At 34.6% G+C, this 25,593-nt stretch overlaps 2 protein-coding genes across 2 annotated transcripts; one reads left to right on the forward strand and one right to left on the reverse strand.

The window, feature by feature from the left end:
• Window positions 1-4,025: 4,025 nt before the first annotated feature.
• On the reverse strand, window positions 4,026-7,115 carry LOC107435959 (putative disease resistance protein RGA4). Its single transcript, XM_060817301.1, has one exon. It carries the CDS (start codon window positions 7,113-7,115, stop codon window positions 4,026-4,028), a length of 3,090 nt encoding a protein of 1,029 aa, XP_060673284.1.
• A 15,806-nt stretch (window positions 7,116-22,921) lies between these two features.
• On the forward strand, window positions 22,922-24,972 carry LOC125423113 (cytochrome P450 71AU50). The gene is made up of 2 exons (XM_048476554.2): window positions 22,922-23,794; window positions 24,358-24,972. The coding sequence occupies exons 1-2, from the start codon at window positions 22,922-22,924 to the stop codon at window positions 24,970-24,972; spliced, it is 1,488 nt and encodes a 495-aa protein (XP_048332511.2).
• Window positions 24,973-25,593: the final 621 nt, after the last annotated feature.

Here is a 25,593-nt window from a genome sequence, read left to right on the forward strand (position 1 = left end):
CAACAGCCGAAGTATAAAGTTTCTTACTCATGAGTTCTTTCTCTTCGGGAGTTTTTGGTGATTGCTCCTTAGAAAGATGAATTCCATGTCTAAAGGGTAGAAGGCCTCTTTTGGAATTTTCCATGCCAAACCTGGTCACTATTTTATTAATGTAGGAAGCTTGGGATAGAGCTAACATCTTATTCTTCTGGTCGTGTAAAAGTTTGATTTTTTGAATATAGTTAGCTACACCCAAATCCTTCATATCAAATTGCTCTTTCAGGTAACCCTTTACGTTTGACAACACTTTCACACTATTTCCAATTAACAAAATATCATCTACGTAAAGAACCAAAAAGATTACCACTATACCTTGAATCTTTTTATACATACGTGGTTCATCTGGGCTTTTTTCAAAACCGTATGATTTGATAACTTGATCAAATCTGATGTTCCATGATCTGGATGCTTGCTTAACTCCATAAATTGACCTATGTAACTTGTAGACCATGTGTTCTTGACCTTTTGTTATGAACCCTTCTGGTTGTTGCATATAAATGTCCTTTTTCAGCTCCCCATTTAGAAAAGCTGTTTTGACATCCATTTGCCAGATCTCATAATTGAGAGCTATTGCTATAGCTAAGAGAATCCAGACAGATTTAAGCATGGCTACTGGCGAAAAGGTTTCATCATAATTTATGCCCTCTTTCTGGGTATAACCTTTTGCCACCAATCTAGCTTTGAAGGTTTCAACCTTCCCATCTGGTCCTCTCTTTCTTTTGTAGATCTACTTGCACCCAATTGGTTTTACTTCTTTAGGTGCTTCTATAAGAGACCAGACTGAGTTAGAATCCATAATTCCATCTCACAGTCCATGCCCTTTCTCCACTCTTGCACATCAACATCCTCCAATGCCTCTTTGTCTATGGTGGAGTCGTCATCAGGATTATCCAGAACGACTTGATAAATCTCTCCTAACAAGGCATACCTTGTAGGTTTATGTATCATTCTCCCACTACGAGTTTGCTGCACTGGTTGATGTACATGTACAAGAGGATCTAAGTTTTATGGTTTCAGTGGATTACCAATTTCTTCATTATGTCCTTGTTCTTGAGTTTATTGAATTTGGTCCTAAGCTGTTTTCTATCTTTATTCACCTTCAGGTATAGTTTATACATTTTCCCCTCTTTGAGCATCAACAGGAAATAGGGGTGGAAAACTAGGAGCTTCTGGTGGATCTCGAACTGAGTCAAGCTCTTGGAGAACTACTTTACTCTTAGGTTTAAAATTGTTCATATAATCCTCTTCTAAGAAAGTATCATGAGTACTCACTATCACCTTCTTTTGCTTTAGATTATAAAATATTCCACCTCCCGTTCCCTTGGGATAGCTAATAAACATACATAATTTTGTACGAGATTCCAATTTTTGAGATTTCTGTGCTAAGACATATGCCGGGGTACCCCAAATCTGAATATGGTTTAAGCTGGGTTTGTGCCCTTTCCATAATTCTGTGGGTGTCTTTGAAACAGATTTAGATGGAACCAAATTTAGTATGTATACAGCTGTTTCTAAAGCATATCCCCAAAACGATTCAGATAATGATGAATAACTAAGCATTGACCTCACCATATCTAAAAGGGTTCTATTTCTCTTTTCAGAGACTCCATTTTGTTTGGGCGTTCCTGGAGATGATAATTGAAAAACTATCCCCTCTTTAGCCAAGTAAGACTTGAACTCTCCAGACAAGTATTCACAGCCTCGGTCAGACCGAAGCTGCTTGATATGGTCACCCAATTGCTTTTCTGCCTCAGCCTTATACTCTCGAAATTTATCAAAAGCTTCAGACTTATGGCGCATTAGGTAAACATAACCATATCTTAAGTAGTCATCAGTAAATATGATGAAATACTCATACCCGCCTCTGACTTGAACGCTCATTGGTCCACATACATCAGTATGTACCAATTCTAATTGTATGGTGGCACGATTTCCTTTGGCCTTGAAAGGCCTCTTTGTTATTTTACCTTCTAAACATACTAGTATAGGTTCAAAGATTAAGGAATTTTAAATTTTACTTTTAACCAAACCATGAATTCTGCTACAATTAGTATGACCCAATCGCAAATGCCATAGATAAGTTTCATTTGAAACCTTCCTTTTCTTAGATAAGGAAAGTTGTTCATCATCAGTATTTTCAATGGCATTTATACTATAAGACAAAGGAGTTAAAAAATAAAGACCATTCATCAATAATCTGGAACAAATAAAAGTATTATTACCTCTTTATTGAAACTGAGGAATTAAACTTTACTGTTAAACCATGTTCAACTAAATAACTAACAGAAACCAAATTCCTCTTAAAATCCGGAACAAATAAATAGTCTGATAAACATAAATTTTTAGTATTAAAACATAACCTCACTAGTCCTACTGCCATTACGGAGACATATTCCCCGTTTTCCAACTTCAAACTTCTTTGTCCTTTATTGAGTTGGTTTCTTTGTTTGAACCACTGTAAAGAGTAATAAACATGGTTAGTGGCTCCTAAATTAATGATCCATTTATGATTGTAATTCTCCATTAAACAAGCCTCAACAACATTTAGGCTACCCATACCTGATTTAGGGCAATCCTTCTTCCAATGACCTTTCTGTCCACACTTGAAGCACTTGCCTTTTGGCTTCTTCATTGCAGCTGGTTTGGTAGCTGGACCTGTTCCCTTTTGCTTCTTATTCTTCTTTCCACCCTTAGGTTTCCCTTTAGGTTTTGAGGAACTTTCAGCATGATAAGCACTTCCTTGCTTCCCGAGAGACCTTTCAACACTCTCAAGCTCATGCATCAATTCAACAGGAGTAAGCTTTAGTTTGTTCATATTATAGTTCATTTTGAACTAACTAAAGCTATTCGGTAGAGATTCCAAGATCATGTCTATCTTCATCTCTTGTTCCAGCTTAGCCCCCATCACTTCCACAGTACTGATATGCGCCATCATCTTTAGACAATGGTTCCGCACACTTCCTCCAGTCATACGGGTGTTCATTAGTGCCTCTATAGCTGCTTGTCTAGCAGTACTACTACTTTTAGCAAACATCCCATCTAGAGTCTAAATTATTTCTGATACACACTCCAGATTATCAAGTTGCTTCTGCAGATGCTCTACAACGTTGGCAAGAATATAAGAGTGAGTTGTTGTATTCGTTTGTTGCCAATATGCAAATTGCTTCTTAGTTTCCTCTGAAGCATTAGCAGCGGGCTCCTGGGGTTTCGGAGTTGTTGTAATGAATTTAATTCTCTCAAACACAAAGACAATGTAGAGATTGGTTTTCCATAGGTCGTAGTTATTTCCATCCAATGGTTTTTTATTCAAAATTGTAGCAAGAGGATTAAAGGATGCCATTTTCTAAAAATTAAAATGCACACATATTAACACGTAATCAACACAACAAACATACAAATATGTAGATCCCTTAAACTACTTATTATTAATGTTTATTGTAACAATAATCTAATTTCCATTACAAATACTTATGTTGGGCAAGACATTTATAATTAAATTAAACTTTGAACATAGTATGTTTTAATGTCCTACTAAGTTAGCTCCCAGGAAAGATGAGGTGGGTCTCAGACTCCTTAAAAACCTACCTCCTTAAACAGAGCCTTCTTAAATAACACCAACACATACCACTTAAAATTGATTTAAAAAATTAAAACTTTTTGAACCCGATATATATAGTGTCCTACCAAGTCAGCTCCCAGAAAAGGTGAGATGGGTCAAAAACTCCTTAAAAACCCACCTTCTTAGATAGAGCCTTCTCAGATAACATAAACACACATCATTCAAAATTAATTTTAGAAATCAACCATTGTTTCAATAATCTTTGGGTTTTTAATAACACTAACAGAGCCTCGTTGGGAGGATTATTAACGTCACTAAAATTAAATGTAATAACCATTAATTTTAATTTCAAAATTATCTTTAATATCTAAGCATTGTCGACGTTGGGCCGTACAACCTTATTAATTTCAAGCTTAATCAGCATTTTTCAGTCCACACCAGATGTATTATTATACCTTTGTTGTAACATTGGGCACCGTTTAATGGACAATTTCATTAAAGCGCGTAACATCTGGCCTTCTGGCAATGACGTCAACTTGGGGCAATAGCTAATCTGAAGAGATCGGAGTGATGAGAGGTTGCCGATAGATTCTGGCAATGACGTCAAATTGGGGCAACTGCCAATCTCAAGAGATCGGAGTGATGAGAGGTTGCCGATAGATTCTGGCAATGACGTCAAATTGGGGCAACCCAAAATCTGAAGAGATTGGAGAGATGAGAGGTAGGCCACACCTTCTTGTGGAAGAGATTGTAGGTCATCAATGTCCAAAATGGTCATTTCCACCAATTTGGATAGAGATTGGAACGATGATGACGGCGATGCACCGGAACTAGCTTCCTTATGTGCCATCATCATCGTCCCACGTAATGGCTTCGAGCTTGTATCATGTAGTACTAACCTTTCAAGAGATGGAAATAGTGGCATGGAAGTTAGTTTTGGACACCACAGAATAAAAAGTACCTTGAGGGAAGGGAAGAATGGTATTATGTCACAACTAGTAGCAGTATTCTGATCATCATCAATATACTCCAGGCAATCCAAGTCTTCAAGTGTAAGTTTCTGGAGATGAGGTAATTCATGCAAAGCTGGGAGATGCCGACATTTGGTACATCCATATAATCTTAAAGAAACAAGATTAGTAAGGGACTTAACCCAACTGGCAAAACCCACTCCCAAGTACCCATAAACTCTCAATGCTTTTAAATTAGGATGTGGCCGCAACAATTCTAACGACTTTTCGTATTTTTCCACAAAATGATCTTCCTCAAACTTCAAGTACCATAATTTTAACTCTTGCAGGTGTTGCTTCTCTTGTAAATTTGCAGTATCTGATTCATCAATATCAGGTCTCAAATTCTCAATGGATAACTTACCTCTCAAACTGTTAAGGTTGCGTAATTCACCAACCTCACCAATACTCTTATTCCTTGGCCTCAACTGGCTGACGTCATGACCTGGCAGAACAAATCTGCTTAATGTGTGAAGGCAAGTCAGTTCTCCAAGTCTACTTGGCATATGACTCAGACTCGAACACTCATCCAACAAAAGATGCCTCAGGCTGACCAGTTTATGCATATCTCTTGGCAAACTTGATAACTCTTCACACTCAGCAAGATTCAATGTTTGTAAATTATGCAGGTTGGTGATAGAATTGGGCAGCTTTTGGATATTTTCAAAATTTGAAAGATCAAGATATCTCAAATGTTTTAATTCTCCAAAACTATTTGGTAGCTTCTCTATAGAATAAAATCTGTTCAAATCAAGTGCCCGTAATAATTTAAATTTCAAACAATTTTCCATACAGTTTATCAGTGTCAAATCTTGCTCATGACCTAAATATGTAGGAAGAACAAATAATGTCCGCAGCTTATAATGATGTTTAAGCAAGGGCGATACACTTGTCAAAAATTCTGTACCACCTAGTGAAAAATCAAAAGATACATGAAAAAGATTTTCACTAGAACTGATAGAACCTTTATTTATCAAGACACTACTAGTTCCTGCCACTGACATTGCAAGATCATGCATGAGATCATGCATTTTGCACCTCCTGATATTACCAAAACCATCTTTCTTTCCTTCTTGAAAAAAGGATCTCCATAGTAGATCCAAAAAATATCCATAACCAATATCTTCTGGAAACTGGTTTTGGTCTGCCTTAATAAAACCTTGTGCCATCCACAAATGTATCAACATTTGCACATCAAACTCATGATCTTTTGGAAACAAACTACAATAAGCAAAGCAATGTTTCAAATAAGAAGGGAGATGATTGTAACTTAGCTTGAGTGTTGGTATAATATCATCTTCTTGCTGAGTTACTTTTGCAAGTTCATTATCCCTAAAGAAGGACCACTCAGTTTCGGGATTTTTGAAGTATAGTATACTTCCTATGGTCTTTATGGCAAGAGGAACTCCCTTGCACTTTTCTAAAATTGCTTTCCCTAAATCCACAATCTTTGGGTTGTTCAGATCTTGAACTTGCCTAAAGGCCATTTTTGAAAATAAAGACCATGACTTATCATTCTCCAAGCCATTTAACTTAAATGGCTGGTCATCTAATGTATGGCTTAACTTGGCAACATTCTCACTGCGAGTAGTTACCAGAATTCTGCTACCTCTTGCCCCACCCATTAACAAAGACTTTAACTCAAGCCATTTTTTACGATCTTCATTCCACACATCATCCAACACAAGAAAGTATCTCTTTCCATCTATTTGTTTCCTAAGCAAATTTTGCAACTGATCCATTGCAAGATGTTGATCTGGGCTACTATTGGTGGCAGATTTAATGATATTGCCAACAATTGGTCTCATTTCAAAGACATTTGAGACACATACCCACAGTCTTGGCTCAAAATGCTTTTGGACCATGGCATCGTTGAAAACAAGTTGAGCAAGTGTTGTTTTTCCTAGTCCTCCAATACCAACAATGGTAATGGTGGAGACATTCTCTTTAGTTTCATCATCCTGCAACAAAAGTTGCAAGATTTTCATTCTTTCATCATCCCTCCCAATTACTTCTTCCTCGCGTACAAAAGAGTAGGTCTCTCTTGCTTTAGCTGAGACTGATTTTGTCTCTTCTACACGCTTGTCTAAGTGAAAGTCTCTTTGAATTCTAATTTCATCTAGAGACTCTCTAATTTCTTTTATTCTATGACCCATCTTTAGCGCAAAAGCAAGTTGATTTGAGCTCGAGAAGAAAATGCATACCTGCTTCCTCATTTTATTGCCAGGCATCACTCTACGCCGCAAAGCTTCAAAGTCAAACTTGTCCACCAGGTCATCAGCATCGTACACAATAACCTGAAGCTTGGTGAGCCAACCTCTAACTTGATGGTTGTGTGTCTGCTTCTCCTCTGCATCAAGAAGCACATCTTTGATTGTAGACATGGTGCTGTTAAGCTTTCGGAGATCATTTTTGACACCCCAAAGCAAACCAATTTCTTTGAGAGCAAAAGAACCCAACTTCCCAACAATTGCTTCAGCAATACTGAAGAGAATATTTTCTGCCATTGAAGAGAAAGCTAGAAGTCAACAGTGCAAGTTGGTGTGTATAAAGCTTATAATAGGGAGATTGAAAGTTGTTGTGCAAGTGAGACGAAGAGCCTGAGCTTACCAATATTTATAACTAAAAATTAGAATCCATTAATCTAGCTTGGTTTCCAAAGTATATATTCTTTTCTTCAATATTTGAAAAGTATTAAATATGTGGGGTTATATACGAAAGCTCAAACATAGGTTGGAAGAAACGAATAGAATAAAGATTATGAACTTTTTGAACCTCTCTTTCCTTTTATTTAGCTCAATTTGAAAAGTATTAGTTACTTAAAATCCTTCAATAACATAATTAGTTTACAAGGTTCTTTGCTTTATTCAAAAGCAATGTTATATACTAATTCCTTGCGTCTTTTATTTATTTATTTTTCCTGAGATAGCTTATTAACAAATGCAGTAGAATCTTGCCTTGTGGAGCGAAATTTGCATCTCATTTATTCTTTGGCTTATGACTAAGAATTGGGGAAAGTATAAGAGTACTAGGGTAATGCAGGATCAAAGAAAGAAATGTATTCCCTCTTGAAATGGATGTTCATTCTCCTTATATTTTTGGGAATATTTCATCTATATTTTTGTATACATCTTCCGCACAATCAGACCAGAGAATTGACATTAATGCATAATTCTTTTATTAGTGTAGGAGTATTTTATTACATTCTTATATAAACTTGTTTTTAGAGAGAAAAAGACAAAAAAAAAAAAAAATTTTAAAAAAAATCCACTTTTATACCAATAATAGGAGAAACGAAACATATGTATATATTCAAGAAAATGAATCAATTTTACAAAACTCATAAATTTATATTTATACAAGTTTTCAAGTAAAAAACAATATGCAAAAAACTTATACATGGTGCATGTTCTTCACAAGTTTCCTTAGAAATAAAGTACTGGACATGCTGGAATTCAGTATCAGAAAAAACCAAGTTGAGATCTTCTTTTGGATCCTTCAATGTAATTAATTTGATTGGGATTCAGTGTCAGTTCACATACTCCATGTCCTTCAATCCCCAAATATGAAGTTGTTGGAGAGAAGGTAATTGCATTATCCACAAAATCATAATACTAGTTCAACAAGATTAACAAGTGAAAAAAACAACGTGCAAATCTCAATTCTATGTAGTCATCCACTTGCATTACATTGGGATGTGACTGCAACATCCAAGGATTTCTCATATATATGTATATATATATATATGTGCATATATATTAATATTAAATATAATATGTTAAATATAGAATTAAACAGATATTAAATACATAATAATTATATACATATGTTAACATACCTTAAATATATAATATATATTAAATATATGGAAATAATATATAAACTAGATTATACTTATATTACAAGTACTAAGTGTATCAGAGCGCCTCTTATTCAAATTATTCGGCATAATCAACTCCCTCAAACTTCAAATACCCCAATTCTAATATTTGCAGGTGTTGCTTCTCTTGTAACATTTGCAGTCTCCATTTTTTATCTGACATCTACATCATCAGGACTCAAATTATTAATTCTTTACTCTCCTCTCAAATGATCAAGGCTGTGCAGTTTGCCAGGCCCCACTATCATTTGATTCATCTAATATGCAAATAATGAATTTACATAAACGAATCTGGTACTTTTCATATTTTTGATGTTCAAAAATTGATTTTATTTATTTTTTATATAAATTATAAGTGTTTCTTGATCTAGGAACTCAGTACTAAAACATGATATTGTTACAGATAGCTGATGAAAACAAAGAGTTGCATTTGGGAGAGTTTACTAAGACTGAGTTCTTGACTGACCATATATGCATGCATATATCCTCTGTTTCCTTCCTATTGTTGATGGTTATTTTATATAGGCATTAAGAAATATTAGTTTCTAGTGCATGATTGAAGGTAATATTTTTTCGCTTCACAAACAAATAGAATCCATAAAGAAATTATCAGAATATGCAGCTCAGCTTCGAAGGTTGTGCAAAGGACATTGTTTTGTATGTTTAAACCATTTATTTCCCATGTAAAATTCTCTGCTCCTTATTTCTATTTCTTTTCTTAAACTGAGCATCAAATCTATTTCTTGACCCTTGTCTGGCATAACAATTTAAATCCTTTTATTTATGAATTGATAAACTGAGATTTCAACAGGTGCTAGTAACCTAAATTGTTTGGTTAGGTTAAACGGGAATTTGAATATAGGCCAAGTCTATTAACATGATTTTATTTTTGGCTCTTTCTTATTCTGTTTATCACTTCATTATATGTTTTGTTTACATACAATTTGGATCATGCAGAATTGTTTTCTTTAGGATACTGCATTGCCTCTTTCCCTTTTTTTTAAAATTTTTTTTTTAAATACCTTTGACATTTTAAAATTAAAATTTATTTGTATGAGTTGTGGATATGTACGATGTAGGAACAATAGCATAAACCTGGATACAGCCATTCTGAAGTGAAAAGTCATGAGGGGTGAGCAATGTAACTGGGGATTATTTCCATTGGTCTATGACTGATCCATGCATGTAGTGGAAGGTAATTTTAAAACTTCTTGATTACGTAGATTAAGTCTTGCTTAAATGCTTGTAGGATATGAGTAGACATATGTAACATCTGCAACTTAATCCGCTGTGTTTGATGCAAAATATGATAAAATTTACGTGGTTGATGACTATGGTGGATGCTAGAACATAATGCTGATTAAGCTTTTGACCCTTGTATGATATTTTAGCATTTATGGAAACTCTACAGGCTAACTTACGTTCATCACTCCACTGTCTTATTCGCAACTTAATCTGCTGTGTTTGATGCAAAGTATAATAAAATCTACATGGTTGATGACCATGGCGGGTGCTAGACTATGATGCTGATTAAGCTCATGACAACTTGTGTGATATTTTAGCATTTATGGAGACTCTGCGGGCTCACTTATATTCATCAATCCACTGCCTTATTTGCTTTTGGTTGTTTTAGTTTATTTGTTTTCTAATTGTATATATTTGATGGAAATGATAATTAATGAATTGTTCTTTTCTTTTGTATTTTTTCTAGGTTGACAGTAGAAAGAGGACATTGGATTTTTCACAAGAAGATATTCTAAGCACTTTGCGCTTTTTTTTTTTTCTTTTTTTCTTTTTTTTATAAAAAAAAAAAAAAGAAGAGAGAGAACAAACTATTAGAAATTCATACAAACATTTCCTGATTAACTGTAATAACTGACAATTGGCAGCAACTAATATGACAGAAGACCAAAGAAGTGAAGTTGAATGGAAGCTGCTGATGTGGAAACTGATGGAGTGAGCTGAGCTGAGTTGTAGCGCTTTGTAGAAGATGAGCTGGATTGAACTTTTTAACTTGAGTCTGCACGAACAAATCTATTGCAATTTCATACAAAAAAAGAATCAGCATACACAAATTCACCCTGACTTGTAGCACTTCATAGAAGATGAGCTGGATTGAGCTTCAGAACTTGAGTCTTCACCAACAAATCTACTGCAAATTCATACAAAAGACGAACCAACATACACAAATTTACCAGTTTCAGAGCAGAATAGGCCTGCATCCTTTGTGAACTCAATCCAGGATGCTCTTAGCACTAGGAACTAAGCTTGATACAACATTTTTGCTCTTGGTACAGATCTCTCTAAATCCTTAAACCAACCCAAAACTCCTTATACACCCTCTATTTTTCTTACAAAAAACTCACCGTGAATGTTCCTAAACCATACAAAGAGAAAGGAAAACTAAGAACAAGAGCTTACAAGGAAAAATAAGAACAATGGTGACCAATTGAGAACTGAAAGCTTCTGTTGCAGTGTATATGTTTCTGTGGTCGGGCACACTTTCATAAGCCTCAAACTGTTAAAACAGAATATTGCCAAGTCAGCTTCAAAATGTATGGCTTTACTTAAGGTTCTGTTATTCCATTTTTGGTTGCATAGAAAACATAAAATGTTAAAAATGTAATTTTGAGCCATTAGTGAGACGAAATGAGGAGCAAATACTACTAGCATATTGATTGGTAATTTGACTAAGAGTTTTCTGAACTAAAGCTAGCTAGCCTTTAATTAAAACATGTGGGATAACAGTCCAGAGAAATTTCAATTGAAACAGATTTAGTTCAGACCGAACATTCTTATTGGAGCAGTAAAAGAAACAGCACTGGAAAACTTACAAAACGGTAATTATTTCTATAGCTCAGTCCAACCTTCGTAACGTCTGTCCTGCCATATTCTTCTCTGTTCCGATAGTGAATATCTTCAGCCACATTCCAATGGTTAAGAAAACATTTTCGGAACACAACAGGTGTGTTGTCATGGAATCTGATGTGGTAAACATGACTACTAAAAGAAAGCATCTATCTTTGCTACTCACCTCCACCACTGAAATGTTTACAAGAATCTCCCACCTGAAAGATGGGGACATAACATTGGGCCTCATTGTTATCTATGTTGGATTTGCCACAATCAAGCTCTCTATTGGCCGCTTCAAAGCCAGCAATTCCGCCTAACAACTGAAAATCCTTTTAATCATTTAGATAGTTTAAGAGCAAAGGCTAATCATATATATAGATTATAATAAATATTTATCAATATTCAATACTGCTTGAACATTCAAAATTCAAGAGCTTTTTTACAAATATAGACATAGTAGAAAAGCTCTCAACAACTGTGTGATCTAATATTTTAAAAGCACAGCAGGTTAAAGGAATTATGTTTTTATCTTCTAGCCATAAAAAACAAAGCAAGCTAAATCAAACCAGTTTTTTATTTTTTTCTCAGTAAAACTTTGATTTGAAAATTTGATGACAGATTGCACTATGAGCACTCTTGTTCTTCAGATTAGCCGGAAAAATTATAGCAGTGTCATTGATTTCTATAAATCTTTCACCACCTTTCTGTTGGTATCATATACACAGCGGAAGTCTGATTAAGACTGAATAAAGCATGTGATAAATAATGTCACTATCCATTTATTTTACTAACCTTTATGCGCAAGATCTTCCAAACTATTCTCTAGTGACAGATCTGCATGTGGGTGCACTTGATCACAAAAGAAATAAGAAGGTTAATTTGAAAAACACTTTGAAACTCATAGTTTCTGTTTTTCTCTCAAGGAGTTTTTAATTCTCTACGGAGATTCACAATTGCTAGAAAATAATACGTAAAAACCTATATCTGAAGGTTAGTAAGCAGTATATTTATAAACTGTTAATCCTAATCCTCCTAGGATTTCATAATACCTTGGGCCCAATTAATGGACTCCTTCTTGTAACTTAATAATCAATTAAATTGGTTATGTCATTTAATGAGTTAGTTTGGGGATCCTACGGCCCATTATTAATCAAGGCTCCTGATCATGGATTAGCTTGCTCCAAGAACATAAATCCAACAATCTCCCACTTGTTCTGAGCAAGCTTGGGATTTTGATCTCATCCAGTGCTACTCCACTAAAAGCCCAGATGTGAACTCCAAGATTAATAACGTTTATATTAAATGTATTTTTTCTTTGTAAAATATCAATAATTAATCGATAATAATTTCTATTAATCAGTTAATTATTTATTCTCCTGATTTATCAGTTTCTCTAACAGATCGAATGCACTGGCCAGTGACTTTCAATATCCGAGTACCAAAACATGTCAAGAGGATATTTCATACAAATTCCATTTTGTATATTTCATAAATACTTAGTAATCAAGGAACCATAATTCCCAAATCATCAAGATATTGGCCGTTCAAAATAGACCTCACTTATTAATAACTCAAAGAATCATAGTCACTTAAGTACCTATTGATAATATACTTAGGATTAAGAAAAAATAACATATCCAATATTGCCTGAGATTTAATTCCTTTTACAAAAATTTATCCTTAATTAAATCTCTTCTAATCCTCTCATAATGACCATAATTCATTCTAATATTTTATAATAATCAAGATAGATTATTTCATAAAATATTACAGTCTAAGTAAAGTGTCCAGCTTTATTTAACAACTATGAGACAATTCATTAAGTATGAGAACCTATGATCATGTCTTCTATGAATGTATCCATATGATCATATACTACATAATTAATCTGGACCTCATACGTAAAACAAAATGTGCATAAGAATTTAAAAAAAAAAATTCATACTATTAAATCAGAAAATGATATTATAATTAGTCTTGCTCCTAGAACATAAATGTAACCAACTCCCACTTACTCTAAAGTAAGCCTAGGATCCTTTTAAGACCCATACAATTTACATGCTTCTCAAACACTCGTTCAGGAACAGTCTCAGTAAAAGGGTCTGCTAGGTTCTCCTCAGATGCTATTTTAGTAACCACTGTATCTCCTCTATCAATGAAATCACGGATCAAGTGGTACTTTCTTAATATGTGTTTCTGCTTTTTGTAAGACCTTGGTTCTTTGAACTGTGCTACGGCCCCACTGTTATCACAGTAAAGGATAATGGGCCAATCTGCATTTGGTATCACATGAAGATCCAAAAAGAATTTCTTGAGCCATACCGCTTCCTTTGCAGCTTCAGGTGTAGTCACATATTCTGCTTCAGTTGTGGAGTCAGCAACACAAGTTTGTTTAACACTCATCCAACAAATGGCTCCTCCATTTAAGGTAAACACATATCCTGATGTTGATTTACTAGAATCAATATCCCCTTGAAAATTAGAGTCCGTATAACCAAGTGTTTCAAGACTCCCACTGAAATACACCAACATATAATCCCTCGTTCTCTTTAAATACTTGAGTATATGCTTCACTGTAGTCCAGTGTTCTACTCTAGGATCTGATTGGTACCGGCTTACTACTCCCACTGCATAGCAGATATCTGGCCTGGTACATAGCATGGCATACATGAGACTACCAACAGCCGAAGTATAAAGTTTCTTACTCATGAGTTCTTTCTCTTCGGGAGTTTTTGGTGATTGCTCCTTAGAAAGATGAATTCCATGTCTAAAGGGTAGAAGGCCTCTTTTGGAATTTTCCATGCCAAACCTGGTCACTATTTTATTAATGTAGGAAGCTTGGGATAGAGCTAACATCTTATTCTTCTGGTCGTGTAAAAGTTTGATTTTTTGAATATAGTTAGCTACACCCAAATCCTTCATATCAAATTGCTCTTTCAGGTAACCCTTTACGTTTGACAACACTTTCACACTATTTCCAATTAACAAAATATCATCTACGTAAAGAACCAAAAAGATTACCACTATACCTTGAATCTTTTTATACATACGTGGTTCATCTGGGCTTTTTTCAAAACCGTATGATTTGATAACTTGATCAAATCTGATGTTCCATGATCTGGATGCTTGCTTAACTCCATAAATTGACCTATGTAACTTGTAGACCATGTGTTCTTGACCTTTTGTTATGAACCCTTCTGGTTGTTGCATATAAATGTCCTTTTTCAGCTCCCCATTTAGAAAAGCTGTTTTGACATCCATTTGCCAGATCTCATAATTGAGAGCTATTGCTATAGCTAAGAGAATCCAGACAGATTTAAGCATGGCTACTGGCGAAAAGGTTTCATCATAATTTATGCCCTCTTTCTGGGTATAACCTTTTGCCACCAATCTAGCTTTGAAGGTTTCAACCTTCCCATCTGGTCCTCTCTTTCTTTTGTAGATCTACTTGCACCCAATTGGTTTTACTTCTTTAGGTGCTTCTATAAGAGACCAGACTGAGTTAGAATCCATAATTCCATCTCACAGTCCATGCCCTTTCTCCACTCTTGCACATCAACATCCTCCAATGCCTCTTTGTCTATGGTGGAGTCGTCATCAGGATTATCCAGAACGACTTGATAAATCTCTCCTAACAAGGCATACCTTGTAGGTTTATGTATCATTCTCCCACTACGAGTTTGCTGCACTGGTTGATGTACATGTACAAGAGGATCTAAGTTTTATGGTTTCAGTGGATTACCAATTTCTTCATTATGTCCTTGTTCTTGAGTTTATTGAATTTGGTCCTAAGCTGTTTTCTATCTTTATTCACCTTCAGGTATAGTTTATACATTTTCCCCTCTTTGAGCATCAACAGGAAATAGGGGTGGAAAACTAGGAGCTTCTGGTGGATCTCGAACTGAGTCAAGCTCTTGGAGAACTACTTTACTCTTAGGTTTAAAATTGTTCATATAATCCTCTTCTAAGAAAGTATCATGAGTACTCACTATCACCTTCTTTTGCTTTAGATTATAAAATATTCCACCTCCCGTTCCCTTGGGATAGCTAATAAACATACATAATTTTGTACGAGATTCCAATTTTTGAGATTTCTGTGCTAAGACATATGCCGGGGTACCCCAAATCTGAATATGGTTTAAGCTGGGTTTGTGCCCTTTCCATAATTCTGTGGGTGTCTTTGAAACAGATTTAGATGGAACCAAATTTAGTATGTATACAGCTGTTTCTAAAGCATATCCCCAAAACGATTCAGATAATGATGAATAACTAAGCATTGACCTCACCATATCTAAAAGGGTTCTATTTCTCTTTTCAGAGACTCCATTTTGTTTGGGCGTTCCTGGAGATGATAATTGAAAAACTATCCCCTCTTTAGCCAAGTAAGACTTGAACTCTCCAGACAAGTATTCACAGCCTCGGTCAGACCGAAGCTGCTTGATATGGTCACCCAATTGCTTTTCTGCCTCAGCCTTATACTCTCGAAATTTATCAAAAGCTTCAGACTTATGGCGCATTAGGTAAACATAACCATATCTTAAGTAGTCATCAGTAAATATGATGAAATACTCATACCCGCCTCTGACTTGAACGCTCATTGGTCCACATACATCAGTATGTACCAATTCTAATTGTATGGTGGCACGATTTCCTTTGGCCTTGAAAGGCCTCTTTGTTATTTTACCTTCTAAACATACTAGTATAGGTTCAAAGATTAAGGAATTTTAAATTTTACTTTTAACCAAACCATGAATTCTGCTACAATTAGTATGACCCAATCGCAAATGCCATAGATAAGTTTCATTTGAAACCTTCCTTTTCTTAGATAAGGAAAGTTGTTCATCATCAGTATTTTCAATGGCATTTATACTATAAGACAAAGGAGTTAAAAAATAAAGACCATTCATCAATAATCTGGAACAAATAAAAGTATTATTACCTCTTTATTGAAACTGAGGAATTAAACTTTACTGTTAAACCATGTTCAACTAAATAACTAACAGAAACCAAATTCCTCTTAAAATCCGGAACAAATAAATAGTCTGATAAACATAAATTTTTAGTATTAAAACATAACCTCACTAGTCCTACTGCCATTACGGAGACATATTCCCCGTTTTCCAACTTCAAACTTCTTTGTCCTTTATTGAGTTGGTTTCTTTGTTTGAACCACTGTAAAGAGTAATAAACATGGTTAGTGGCTCCTAAATTAATGATCCATTTATGATTGTAATTCTCCATTAAACAAGCCTCAACAACATTTAGGCTACCCATACCTGATTTAGGGCAATCCTTCTTCCAATGACCTTTCTGTCCACACTTGAAGCACTTGCCTTTTGGCTTCTTCATTGCAGCTGGTTTGGTAGCTGGACCTGTTCCCTTTTGCTTCTTATTCTTCTTTCCACCCTTAGGTTTCCCTTTAGGTTTTGAGGAACTTTCAGCATGATAAGCACTTCCTTGCTTCCCGAGAGACCTTTCAACACTCTCAAGCTCATGCATCAATTCAACAGGAGTAAGCTTTAGTTTGTTCATATTATAGTTCATTTTGAACTAACTAAAGCTATTCGGTAGAGATTCCAAGATCATGTCTATCTTCATCTCTTGTTCCAGCTTAGCCCCCATCACTTCCACAGTACTGATATGCGCCATCATCTTTAGACAATGGTTCCGCACACTTCCTCCAGTCATACGGGTGTTCATTAGTGCCTCTATAGCTGCTTGTCTAGCAGTACTACTACTTTTAGCAAACATCCCATCTAGAGTCTAAATTATTTCTGATACACACTCCAGATTATCAAGTTGCTTCTGCAGATGCTCTACAACGTTGGCAAGAATATAAGAGTGAGTTGTTGTATTCGTTTGTTGCCAATATGCAAATTGCTTCTTAGTTTCCTCTGAAGCATTAGCAGCGGGCTCCTGGGGTTTCGGAGTTGTTGTAATGAATTTAATTCTCTCAAACACAAAGACAATGTAGAGATTGGTTTTCCATAGGTCGTAGTTATTTCCATCCAATGGTTTTTTATTCAAAATTGTAGCAAGAGGATTAAAGGATGCCATTTTCTAAAAATTAAAATGCACACATATTAACACGTAATCAACACAACAAACATACAAATATGTAGATCCCTTAAACTACTTATTATTAATGTTTATTGTAACAATAATCTAATTTCCATTACAAATACTTATGTTGGGCAAGACATTTATAATTAAATTAAACTTTGAACATAGTATGTTTTAATGTCCTACTAAGTTAGCTCCCAGGAAAGATGAGGTGGGTCTCAGACTCCTTAAAAACCTACCTCCTTAAACAGAGCCTTCTTAAATAACACCAACACATACCACTTAAAATTGATTTAAAAAATTAAAACTTTTTGAACCCGATATATATAGTGTCCTACCAAGTCAGCTCCCAGAAAAGGTGAGATGGGTCAAAAACTCCTTAAAAACCCACCTTCTTAGATAGAGCCTTCTCAGATAACATAAACACACATCATTCAAAATTAATTTTAGAAATCAACCATTGTTTCAATAATCTTTGGGTTTTTAATAACACTAACAGAGCCTCGTTGGGAGGATTATTAACGTCACTAAAATTAAATGTAATAACCATTAATTTTAATTTCAAAATTATCTTTAATATCTAAGCATTGTCGACGTTGGGCCGTACAACCTTATTAAAATTTTGAAATTATTTTAGATCCAATCCAATAAAATCCGGTCATGCTTATCCGTTAGGGCGTCACATAACCATTTTATTATTGGACATTTAATGAAGCCCGCAGGTTTCAAATTAATTGAATTAATTTTTAACCTTCACCCATTCAATATTTTACATTAATTAATTAGGATTTTCCATAATAACATTATCTAGATAAAACAAAAATTATTATGCACATGTATATATCAAATGATGCAATAATATAGCACCACCTATTCTAAATGGCATGTTAAGTACATATCACATGTTATATCCATATAATTTAAACAATTATAAATATAGAATAATTAATAGGTCCTAATCCATGGTTTCCTAAAAAAGAAAATTACAAGCCCAATAGGGCTAAGAAGCCCAAATTGATATCTGACCCATTCTTCTTTTCTTTTGATCTTGCAAGTGTATGGGATGTGGGCCAAGTTAGAATTGGTTTCTAGGGTTTTTAGCCCAAAAAACATAAAACCCTAACATGTCCCCTATTAATCCCGACCACCAAAACCGCCTCCAGCCGCTACACAAACCTTGGATCATCATGAAATTTTACAGGGAAGTAGATAGCCACTGGAAGAACCATCCCACCAAAACTCATCAAATTCCCACCATGCACGTGCCTCCACGCATAAGATGAATTAAGGTGCGTGAATCCCACTCTCAGCCACTTTGCGTGGCGCGTGTGGGTGCGTGAAGATGTTTCCAGTGACCATTCTCCTCCCACCGATCCTCCGTCGTGTCATTTAACTTCCTATGGAGTTGTTTTGTCAAGTCACAGCTCCAATCCGCATGAAAATGACAAACAACAACTTGTATACAGTTTTTCTTGAGTACTTTTACATATTTTTCCAATAAATCCGAATTTACATATAAAAATTCAAATAAAATTGCAAGAAAAATAAATAAATCAAGGAGGAAACCCTACTCTTATGATTAGCCTCCTTGTTACATCCCAAAAAAAAATACAAGCAAAAATCTACCATGAATTATGGCCAAAACCAAATCATTCATTCATAATACAAAAATTATAAATAACATGAATAATAGAATACTAGATGCCATATATCTAATATACATCATATATACATGAAAATAAAACTGTAAAAAAAAAAAATTGGATTCGATTTATCACACACCGATTCAATCACGGCTCTGATACCAATTGCTGGTATCATATACACAGTAGAAGCCTGATCGAGACTGAATAAAGCATGTGATAAATAATGTCACTATCCATTTATTTTACTAACCTTTATACACAGCACCTTCCAAACTATTCTCTAGTGACAGATCTGCGTGTGGGCGCATTTAATCACAAAAGAAACAAGAAGGTTAATCTGAAAAATACTCTGAAACTCACAGTTTCTATTTTTCTCTCAAGGTGTTTTTAATTCTCTACAGAGATTCACAATCGCTAGAAAATAATACGTAAAAACCTATATCTGGAGGCTAGTAAGTAGTATATTTATAGACTGCTAACCTTAATCTTTCTAATTCTCTATGCTTAGTTCTAGCTTTATAACCTCTCTTGCACATGGTTCTGCTGTTCCAACATGGGATATATTTAATATCATCGGCCATTTCAATTCTTAGATGGCATTGTTATAATATAAGGTATATAATGCTAGGCCGTACCTTCTTGTGGCAGAGATGTCAAATGTATCCATAGATAAAAAGACATTGGAGTGACAAAAGGTAGGCCGTACCTTCTTCTGGCAGAGATTGAAGGTTGTCAATGTATCCAATGGACATGTCCACCAATTTGGAGAGAGATTGGAATTATGAATGATGATGATGGCAACAATGATGATGTACTAGAACTAGAACTAAAACAAGCTTCTTTATGTGCCATTGTCATCGTATGTAGTAATGGCTTCGAGCTAGCATTTATCCAAGGACAACATTTCAAGATATGGAAACAGCAGCATGGAAGTTAGTTTTGGACAGTTCGCAATTCGAAGTTCTTTCAAGGAAAGGAAAAATGGCATGTCACAACTGGCAGTAGTATTCTGATTAGTATACTCGAGGGAATTCAACCACCAAGATTAAGTTGCTGGAGACAAGTTAATACATGCAAAGGTGGGAGATACCTAGATGTTTTACGTGCATCTAGTTTTAATATAACAAGATTAATAAGGACTTAGCCCTCAAACTAAATCCAACTTTCATGTAATATTCTAGTGACTTTTCATATTCTTCCACAGAATAATCATCTTCCTCAAACTCCAAATAAACTAAATCCAACTTTCGTAGATGTTCCTTCCCGTGTAAATTTGCAATCTCTGACTACTTAATGTCATGTCTCAAATTCCAAATTGTTAACTCACCTCTCAAACTGTTAAGGTTGCATAGTTCACTAACCTCACCAATACTCGTAGTCCTCTGCCTTAACTGTTTGACATCAAGATCACTTAAAACAAAACTACTTAATGTGTGAAGGCCAGTCAGATCTCCAAGTCTACATGGCATATGACTCAAACTCTCACAACCGTCCAACACAAGATGCCTCAGGCTGACCATTTAATGCAGATCTCTTGGCAAACTTGATAACTTCTCACAATAAGGAAGATTCAATGTTTGCAAATTCTGCAGTTTGGTGATAGAATTAGGCAACTCTTGGATTTCATTAAAACTTGAAATATCAAGATATCTCAGATGTTTTAGTTAGCCCAAACTATTTGGTAGTTTCTTAATAGAAGAAAATCGTCCCAAATCCAATGCCCGTGACAACTGAAATTCCAAAAAAAAATTTCATACAGTTTTTTCAATTCCAAATCAGCTCCCATATCATCCTTATCATTTAATGCAGGTAAAGAAAATAAAAATAAAAATGTCCATAACTTATAATTATGCTTAAGCAATGGCATATACTTTTCAAAAATGCTGTACTTGTTGAAAATGTGGTAATCTTGCCACCTTGTGCAAACCAAAATCCACCAAGGTTTGCACCCTCTTTCTTTTTTTAAAAGAAATATTTTGTTGAATGACCTAATGCAATATTTATGTCTATGTTTTATGTTCCTTTTAATGTCTTTTTAATACCTAATTTTTATTGTATTTAGCTTAGGAATTGTCTCTTTGTTGGGTATTGATTTTATTTTGTAAAATGGCTATTTGCTGGAAACAGTATTTCCAGCAACATAGGTCCATTGTTGGGGCTGGCGTTCTCTGAACTTTTAGAACGAGTTTATGTTTTTTGGATATATTGTAGTAGACATGTAAATGAAAATATAGAAAAAATAATGACTCAAAAAGATCTTGGGAAGCCCAAGATATGCAGATTGAAAGTTGGCATAACCGCTGAGATTTCCAGCAGTTATGGCCCACGGGTTTGAGATGAATTGGAGGCCTTACCCAATTCTTTTGGACTTGGTCTTCTCAAGATTTCATCCTTGATATTTCAACATGCCACATGCCAAAATTCAAGCAATTTGGATGAAGATATCTTAGCCTTCTATCTGTCCAAAGTAGTGGCACAGGATTAGGTGGAGACAATTTTTTGAAATTCAAAATCTCACCAACTCTTGTTATGATTATGCACTCACATGTGAAGCTGATGGTTGAACGGTCATGTATCATAATTTTGAGTGGGAAATATGTAAATTTTGAATTTTAAAGATTTTCATTTGGTCCCACACACACCTCACATGTATGAGACAAGTTTTGTTTCTATATATGCAACAAATGAATGAAAAGCAAAAATGAATTAGTGTGCTGTCTAGTTTTGTGTGGCCTACTCTAACATCTTCTCTTCTTCTTCATCTTCTTCTTCTTCATTAAAAAAAAAAAAACCCTAGCAATCTTAAATATCACCATACCAAAAACAAACACAAAAATCACCCAAACATCAAACCAAAAACCGGATCAAAGGTTGTGTACAAGACTAACACTTTGTGTACAACACTTTTGGCCAAATGAATCCAAAACCACACCAAACTCCAACAATACTGTCTAGTGAAAAATGAAAAGATACATGAACAAGATTTCCATCAAAATTGAAATAGGGGAGACGATGGAAATTGTATTTGGAGGTGAGGGTGTGTGAGTTTCTAATGTTGAAATCTAATATTAATCGCTGGTAAAAATCAATGGTTAATATATATATATATATATATATACATATATATATTAGAGATGAGAGATTCAAACTCAGATCTTGTTCAAGAATTATTTATTTATTTATTTTTTTTAAATAATGAATTAGAGCAAGATTCCAATATATTGTTGAGGCTTATCTAAATTTGTACATAAAGACAATGTTGGACTAAATATTCTCCATAAGAAATTATATATATATATATATATATATATATATAATGAAAAATACAATCCCACAGTTTTCATATATCCACATCCAAGTACTCAACCAATTATACCATCGTGATTGACGTCGTACGTCTGCCGTCGGGGATTCATACAAGAAACATAAAACAATAGAAAACAATAAAATACGAAACGAAAATACAAAAAGACAAAAAGAATTAATTAATTAGCTTTCTTCTTGGTGTCGGACATTGATATTTATATATATATATACATATATATATATATATATATGGGAACTTATAATCAGCACAGCAGCAACAACAATATGTGCAGATATTCACAATAATAATAGTAGTAATAATAATAATAATAATAATAAATAAATAAATAAATAAAACAACGAGAGCATATGCAATTATGCCTACGCACATATCGTATACATATTATCATTGAATTTAACTAAACTTTTGTTTTATCAATTGTCACTAACTCAAATATTTGTGGATAAATATCACATTGTCACCTGGCCTATCTTACTCACTTTTAGCTCCACTTATAGTTCATATTTACTACGTGATCTTTTGAAAAGCAAATTAAAAACCAATATGGTTTGGATTTGGTTCATACTTTCACTTGTTCTAGTTTTTCTCCTCCAACCATGGAAAAACAACAAGAACAAAAAATTGCCTCCAGGTCCAAGAGGGTTTCCCATTTTCGGAAGCCTCCATCTCTTAGGGGAATTTCCTCACCGTGATCTCCATCAACTAGCTAAACACTACGGCCCCATCATGCATTTACGCTTAGGTCTTGTCCCCACCACTGTTGTTTCTTCTCCTCAAGCCGCCGAGCTCTTCCTCAAAACCCATGACCTAGTTTTCGCAACCCGGCCATCCCATGAAGCGGCAAAGCACATCTCTTACGACCAAAAGAACTTGACGTTCGCCAAGTATGGCTCCTACTGGCGAACCATTCGAAAGATGTGCACTTTGGAACTTCTCAGCACCCTCAAGATTGACTCATTCAGAGACATGAGGAAGGAAGAGCTCGGCCTATTTATCGAGTTTGTTCGAGAGGCGGCCAGAGATCAGGCTGCTGTTGATCTCAGCGCCAAGATTTCGTCCCTCAGTGCAGATATGAGTTGTATAATGGTGTTTGGAAAGAAGTATTTGGACAGTGAGTTCGATGAGAGAGGTTTCAAGGCTGTAATTCAAGAGGGTATGCATTTGGCAGCCGTGCCAAACTTGGGAGATTATATTCCTCAGATTGCTCGGTTTGATTTTCAGGGATTGACTAAGAAAATGAAGGCTGTTAGTAAAGTTTTTGATGATTTCTTTGAGAAGATCATCGATGAACATATTCAATCTGCAGGGGATGAACATAAAACGTCTAAAGACTTCGTTGATGTCATGTTGAGCTTCATGGGATCCGAAGAATCTGAATACCGCATTGAACGGCCTAACATTAAAGCTATCATTTTGGTACTCTCTTAAATATATATTTATAGCGTGATTATTCTATTTATATATATATTTTTTTGAAATCTTACTTTATCTTAAAATCCAAGTAGATATAATTCTAAAAATATAAATTAAAACCAATAAAGTAATGTTATAATTAGGCAGTGGTAATATTTAGTATTTAACATATCAATAGATATCTATTATAAAATTAGAACTATGATGAAAACTGATAAAAGAATTAGTAGTTTTTATATAATTGTCCTTTTAATTTGTAACAGTAACAAGTACTACCACTCCTAATTAATTATATCTTAGTTGCACATATATAGCAAAGACAATCACATTAAGATATAAGATTTTAGTGTATATTCTTTTAGCGAAAAAAAGAAAAGAAAAGATTTTAGTGTTATTTTATTATTTAATTATTTTCAACTTTTTTTTTTCCTTCTAGAAAGAGTCTAATTTAGAATTTGAGAAACAATTAAAAAATAAAAAAAGAAGCTATTGATTGTATATATATATATATATATATATATTTCAATTCATCAGCTTCAATATTTGTATAAATATGTTGTTTGTAGGACATGCTTGTAGCTTCAATGGACACTTCAGCAACAGCAATCGAATGGGCAATGTCTGAACTCATCAAACACCCTCGAATAATGAAGAGAGTTCGAAAGGAAATAGAAAAAATAGTGGGCAAGGAAAGAATGGTGGAGGAATCAGACTTGGAAAGCTTGGAGTATTTAAACATGGTAGTGAAGGAGACCTTGAGGCTACATCCAGTGGCACCATTATTGCTCCCTCATGCATCCATGGAAGATTGCACGGTTGAAGGTTTCCACATACCCAAGGAATCACATGTAATTTTCAATGCATGGGCAATTGGAAGAGACCCTCTTGCTTGGACTGATCCAGAAAAGTTTTTCCCGGAAAGGTTTGAAGGGAGTAGTGTAGATCTCCGCAGAAGGTACTTTCAGCTCATTCCGTTCGGTTCTGGACGGCGGGGTTGCCCTGGAATACAGTTAGGGTTAACTGTAGTTCGGCTGGTTTTGGCACAGCTTGTGCATTGTTTCGATTGGGAGCTTCCAAATGGTATGTTGCCAACTGAGTTGGACATGACTGAAGAGTTTGGGATAACAACTCCAAGGGCTAAGCATCTGCTTGCTATTCCTACTTATCGCCTTTGTAAATAAGTATCTATATGCAATGTCTTTTATTTCAAAATTAATATTTATGTTCAATCTGATAACCACTTGTTTTTTTTCACAGTAGTAATAAATTAAATCTTAATATTCTCAAGTGTACCTTAATTTTTTCTTTTTTCTTTTTTTAAAAGTAGACCTTATTGATTATGTCTTAATATTGTTTGCAATGAGTTGCTTTTTCTGTCCATTCCATGTACCAATGTTTTTCCTTTTTTATTTTAATGAATTTTAAGTAATCATCCCGTTCAATAAAATGAAAAATAACCTAAGTGTATAAAAGACAAAAATCTAAAAATATCATATTAAAAAACTCATATTTTCCACTCTATTGTCCATTAGAAATGATATTATAAATTTTAATAGCCGATGAGCAGTGGCAGACTTGAAAATTTTTTCAGGGACTAAGCAGTGGTCCAAGGAATTATTTTCAGAGGTCATGTTATTTAATGACACCACTTATTTTTTTTATTTTTTATTTTTTGTAATATTGGACATTTATATATACATAACATTTTTTCTGTTTCTATATTGTAGTTAGCCCAACAAAATAGATTTTTTTTAATAGATTGAATATCCTTCTTTTTTTTATTATTTTCCTCTAACTCCATT

The sequence above is a fragment of the Ziziphus jujuba genome, chromosome 5 (genome assembly GCF_031755915.1).
Source record: "Ziziphus jujuba cultivar Dongzao chromosome 5, ASM3175591v1".
Lineage (NCBI taxonomy): Eukaryota > Viridiplantae > Streptophyta > Magnoliopsida > Rosales > Rhamnaceae > Ziziphus > Ziziphus jujuba.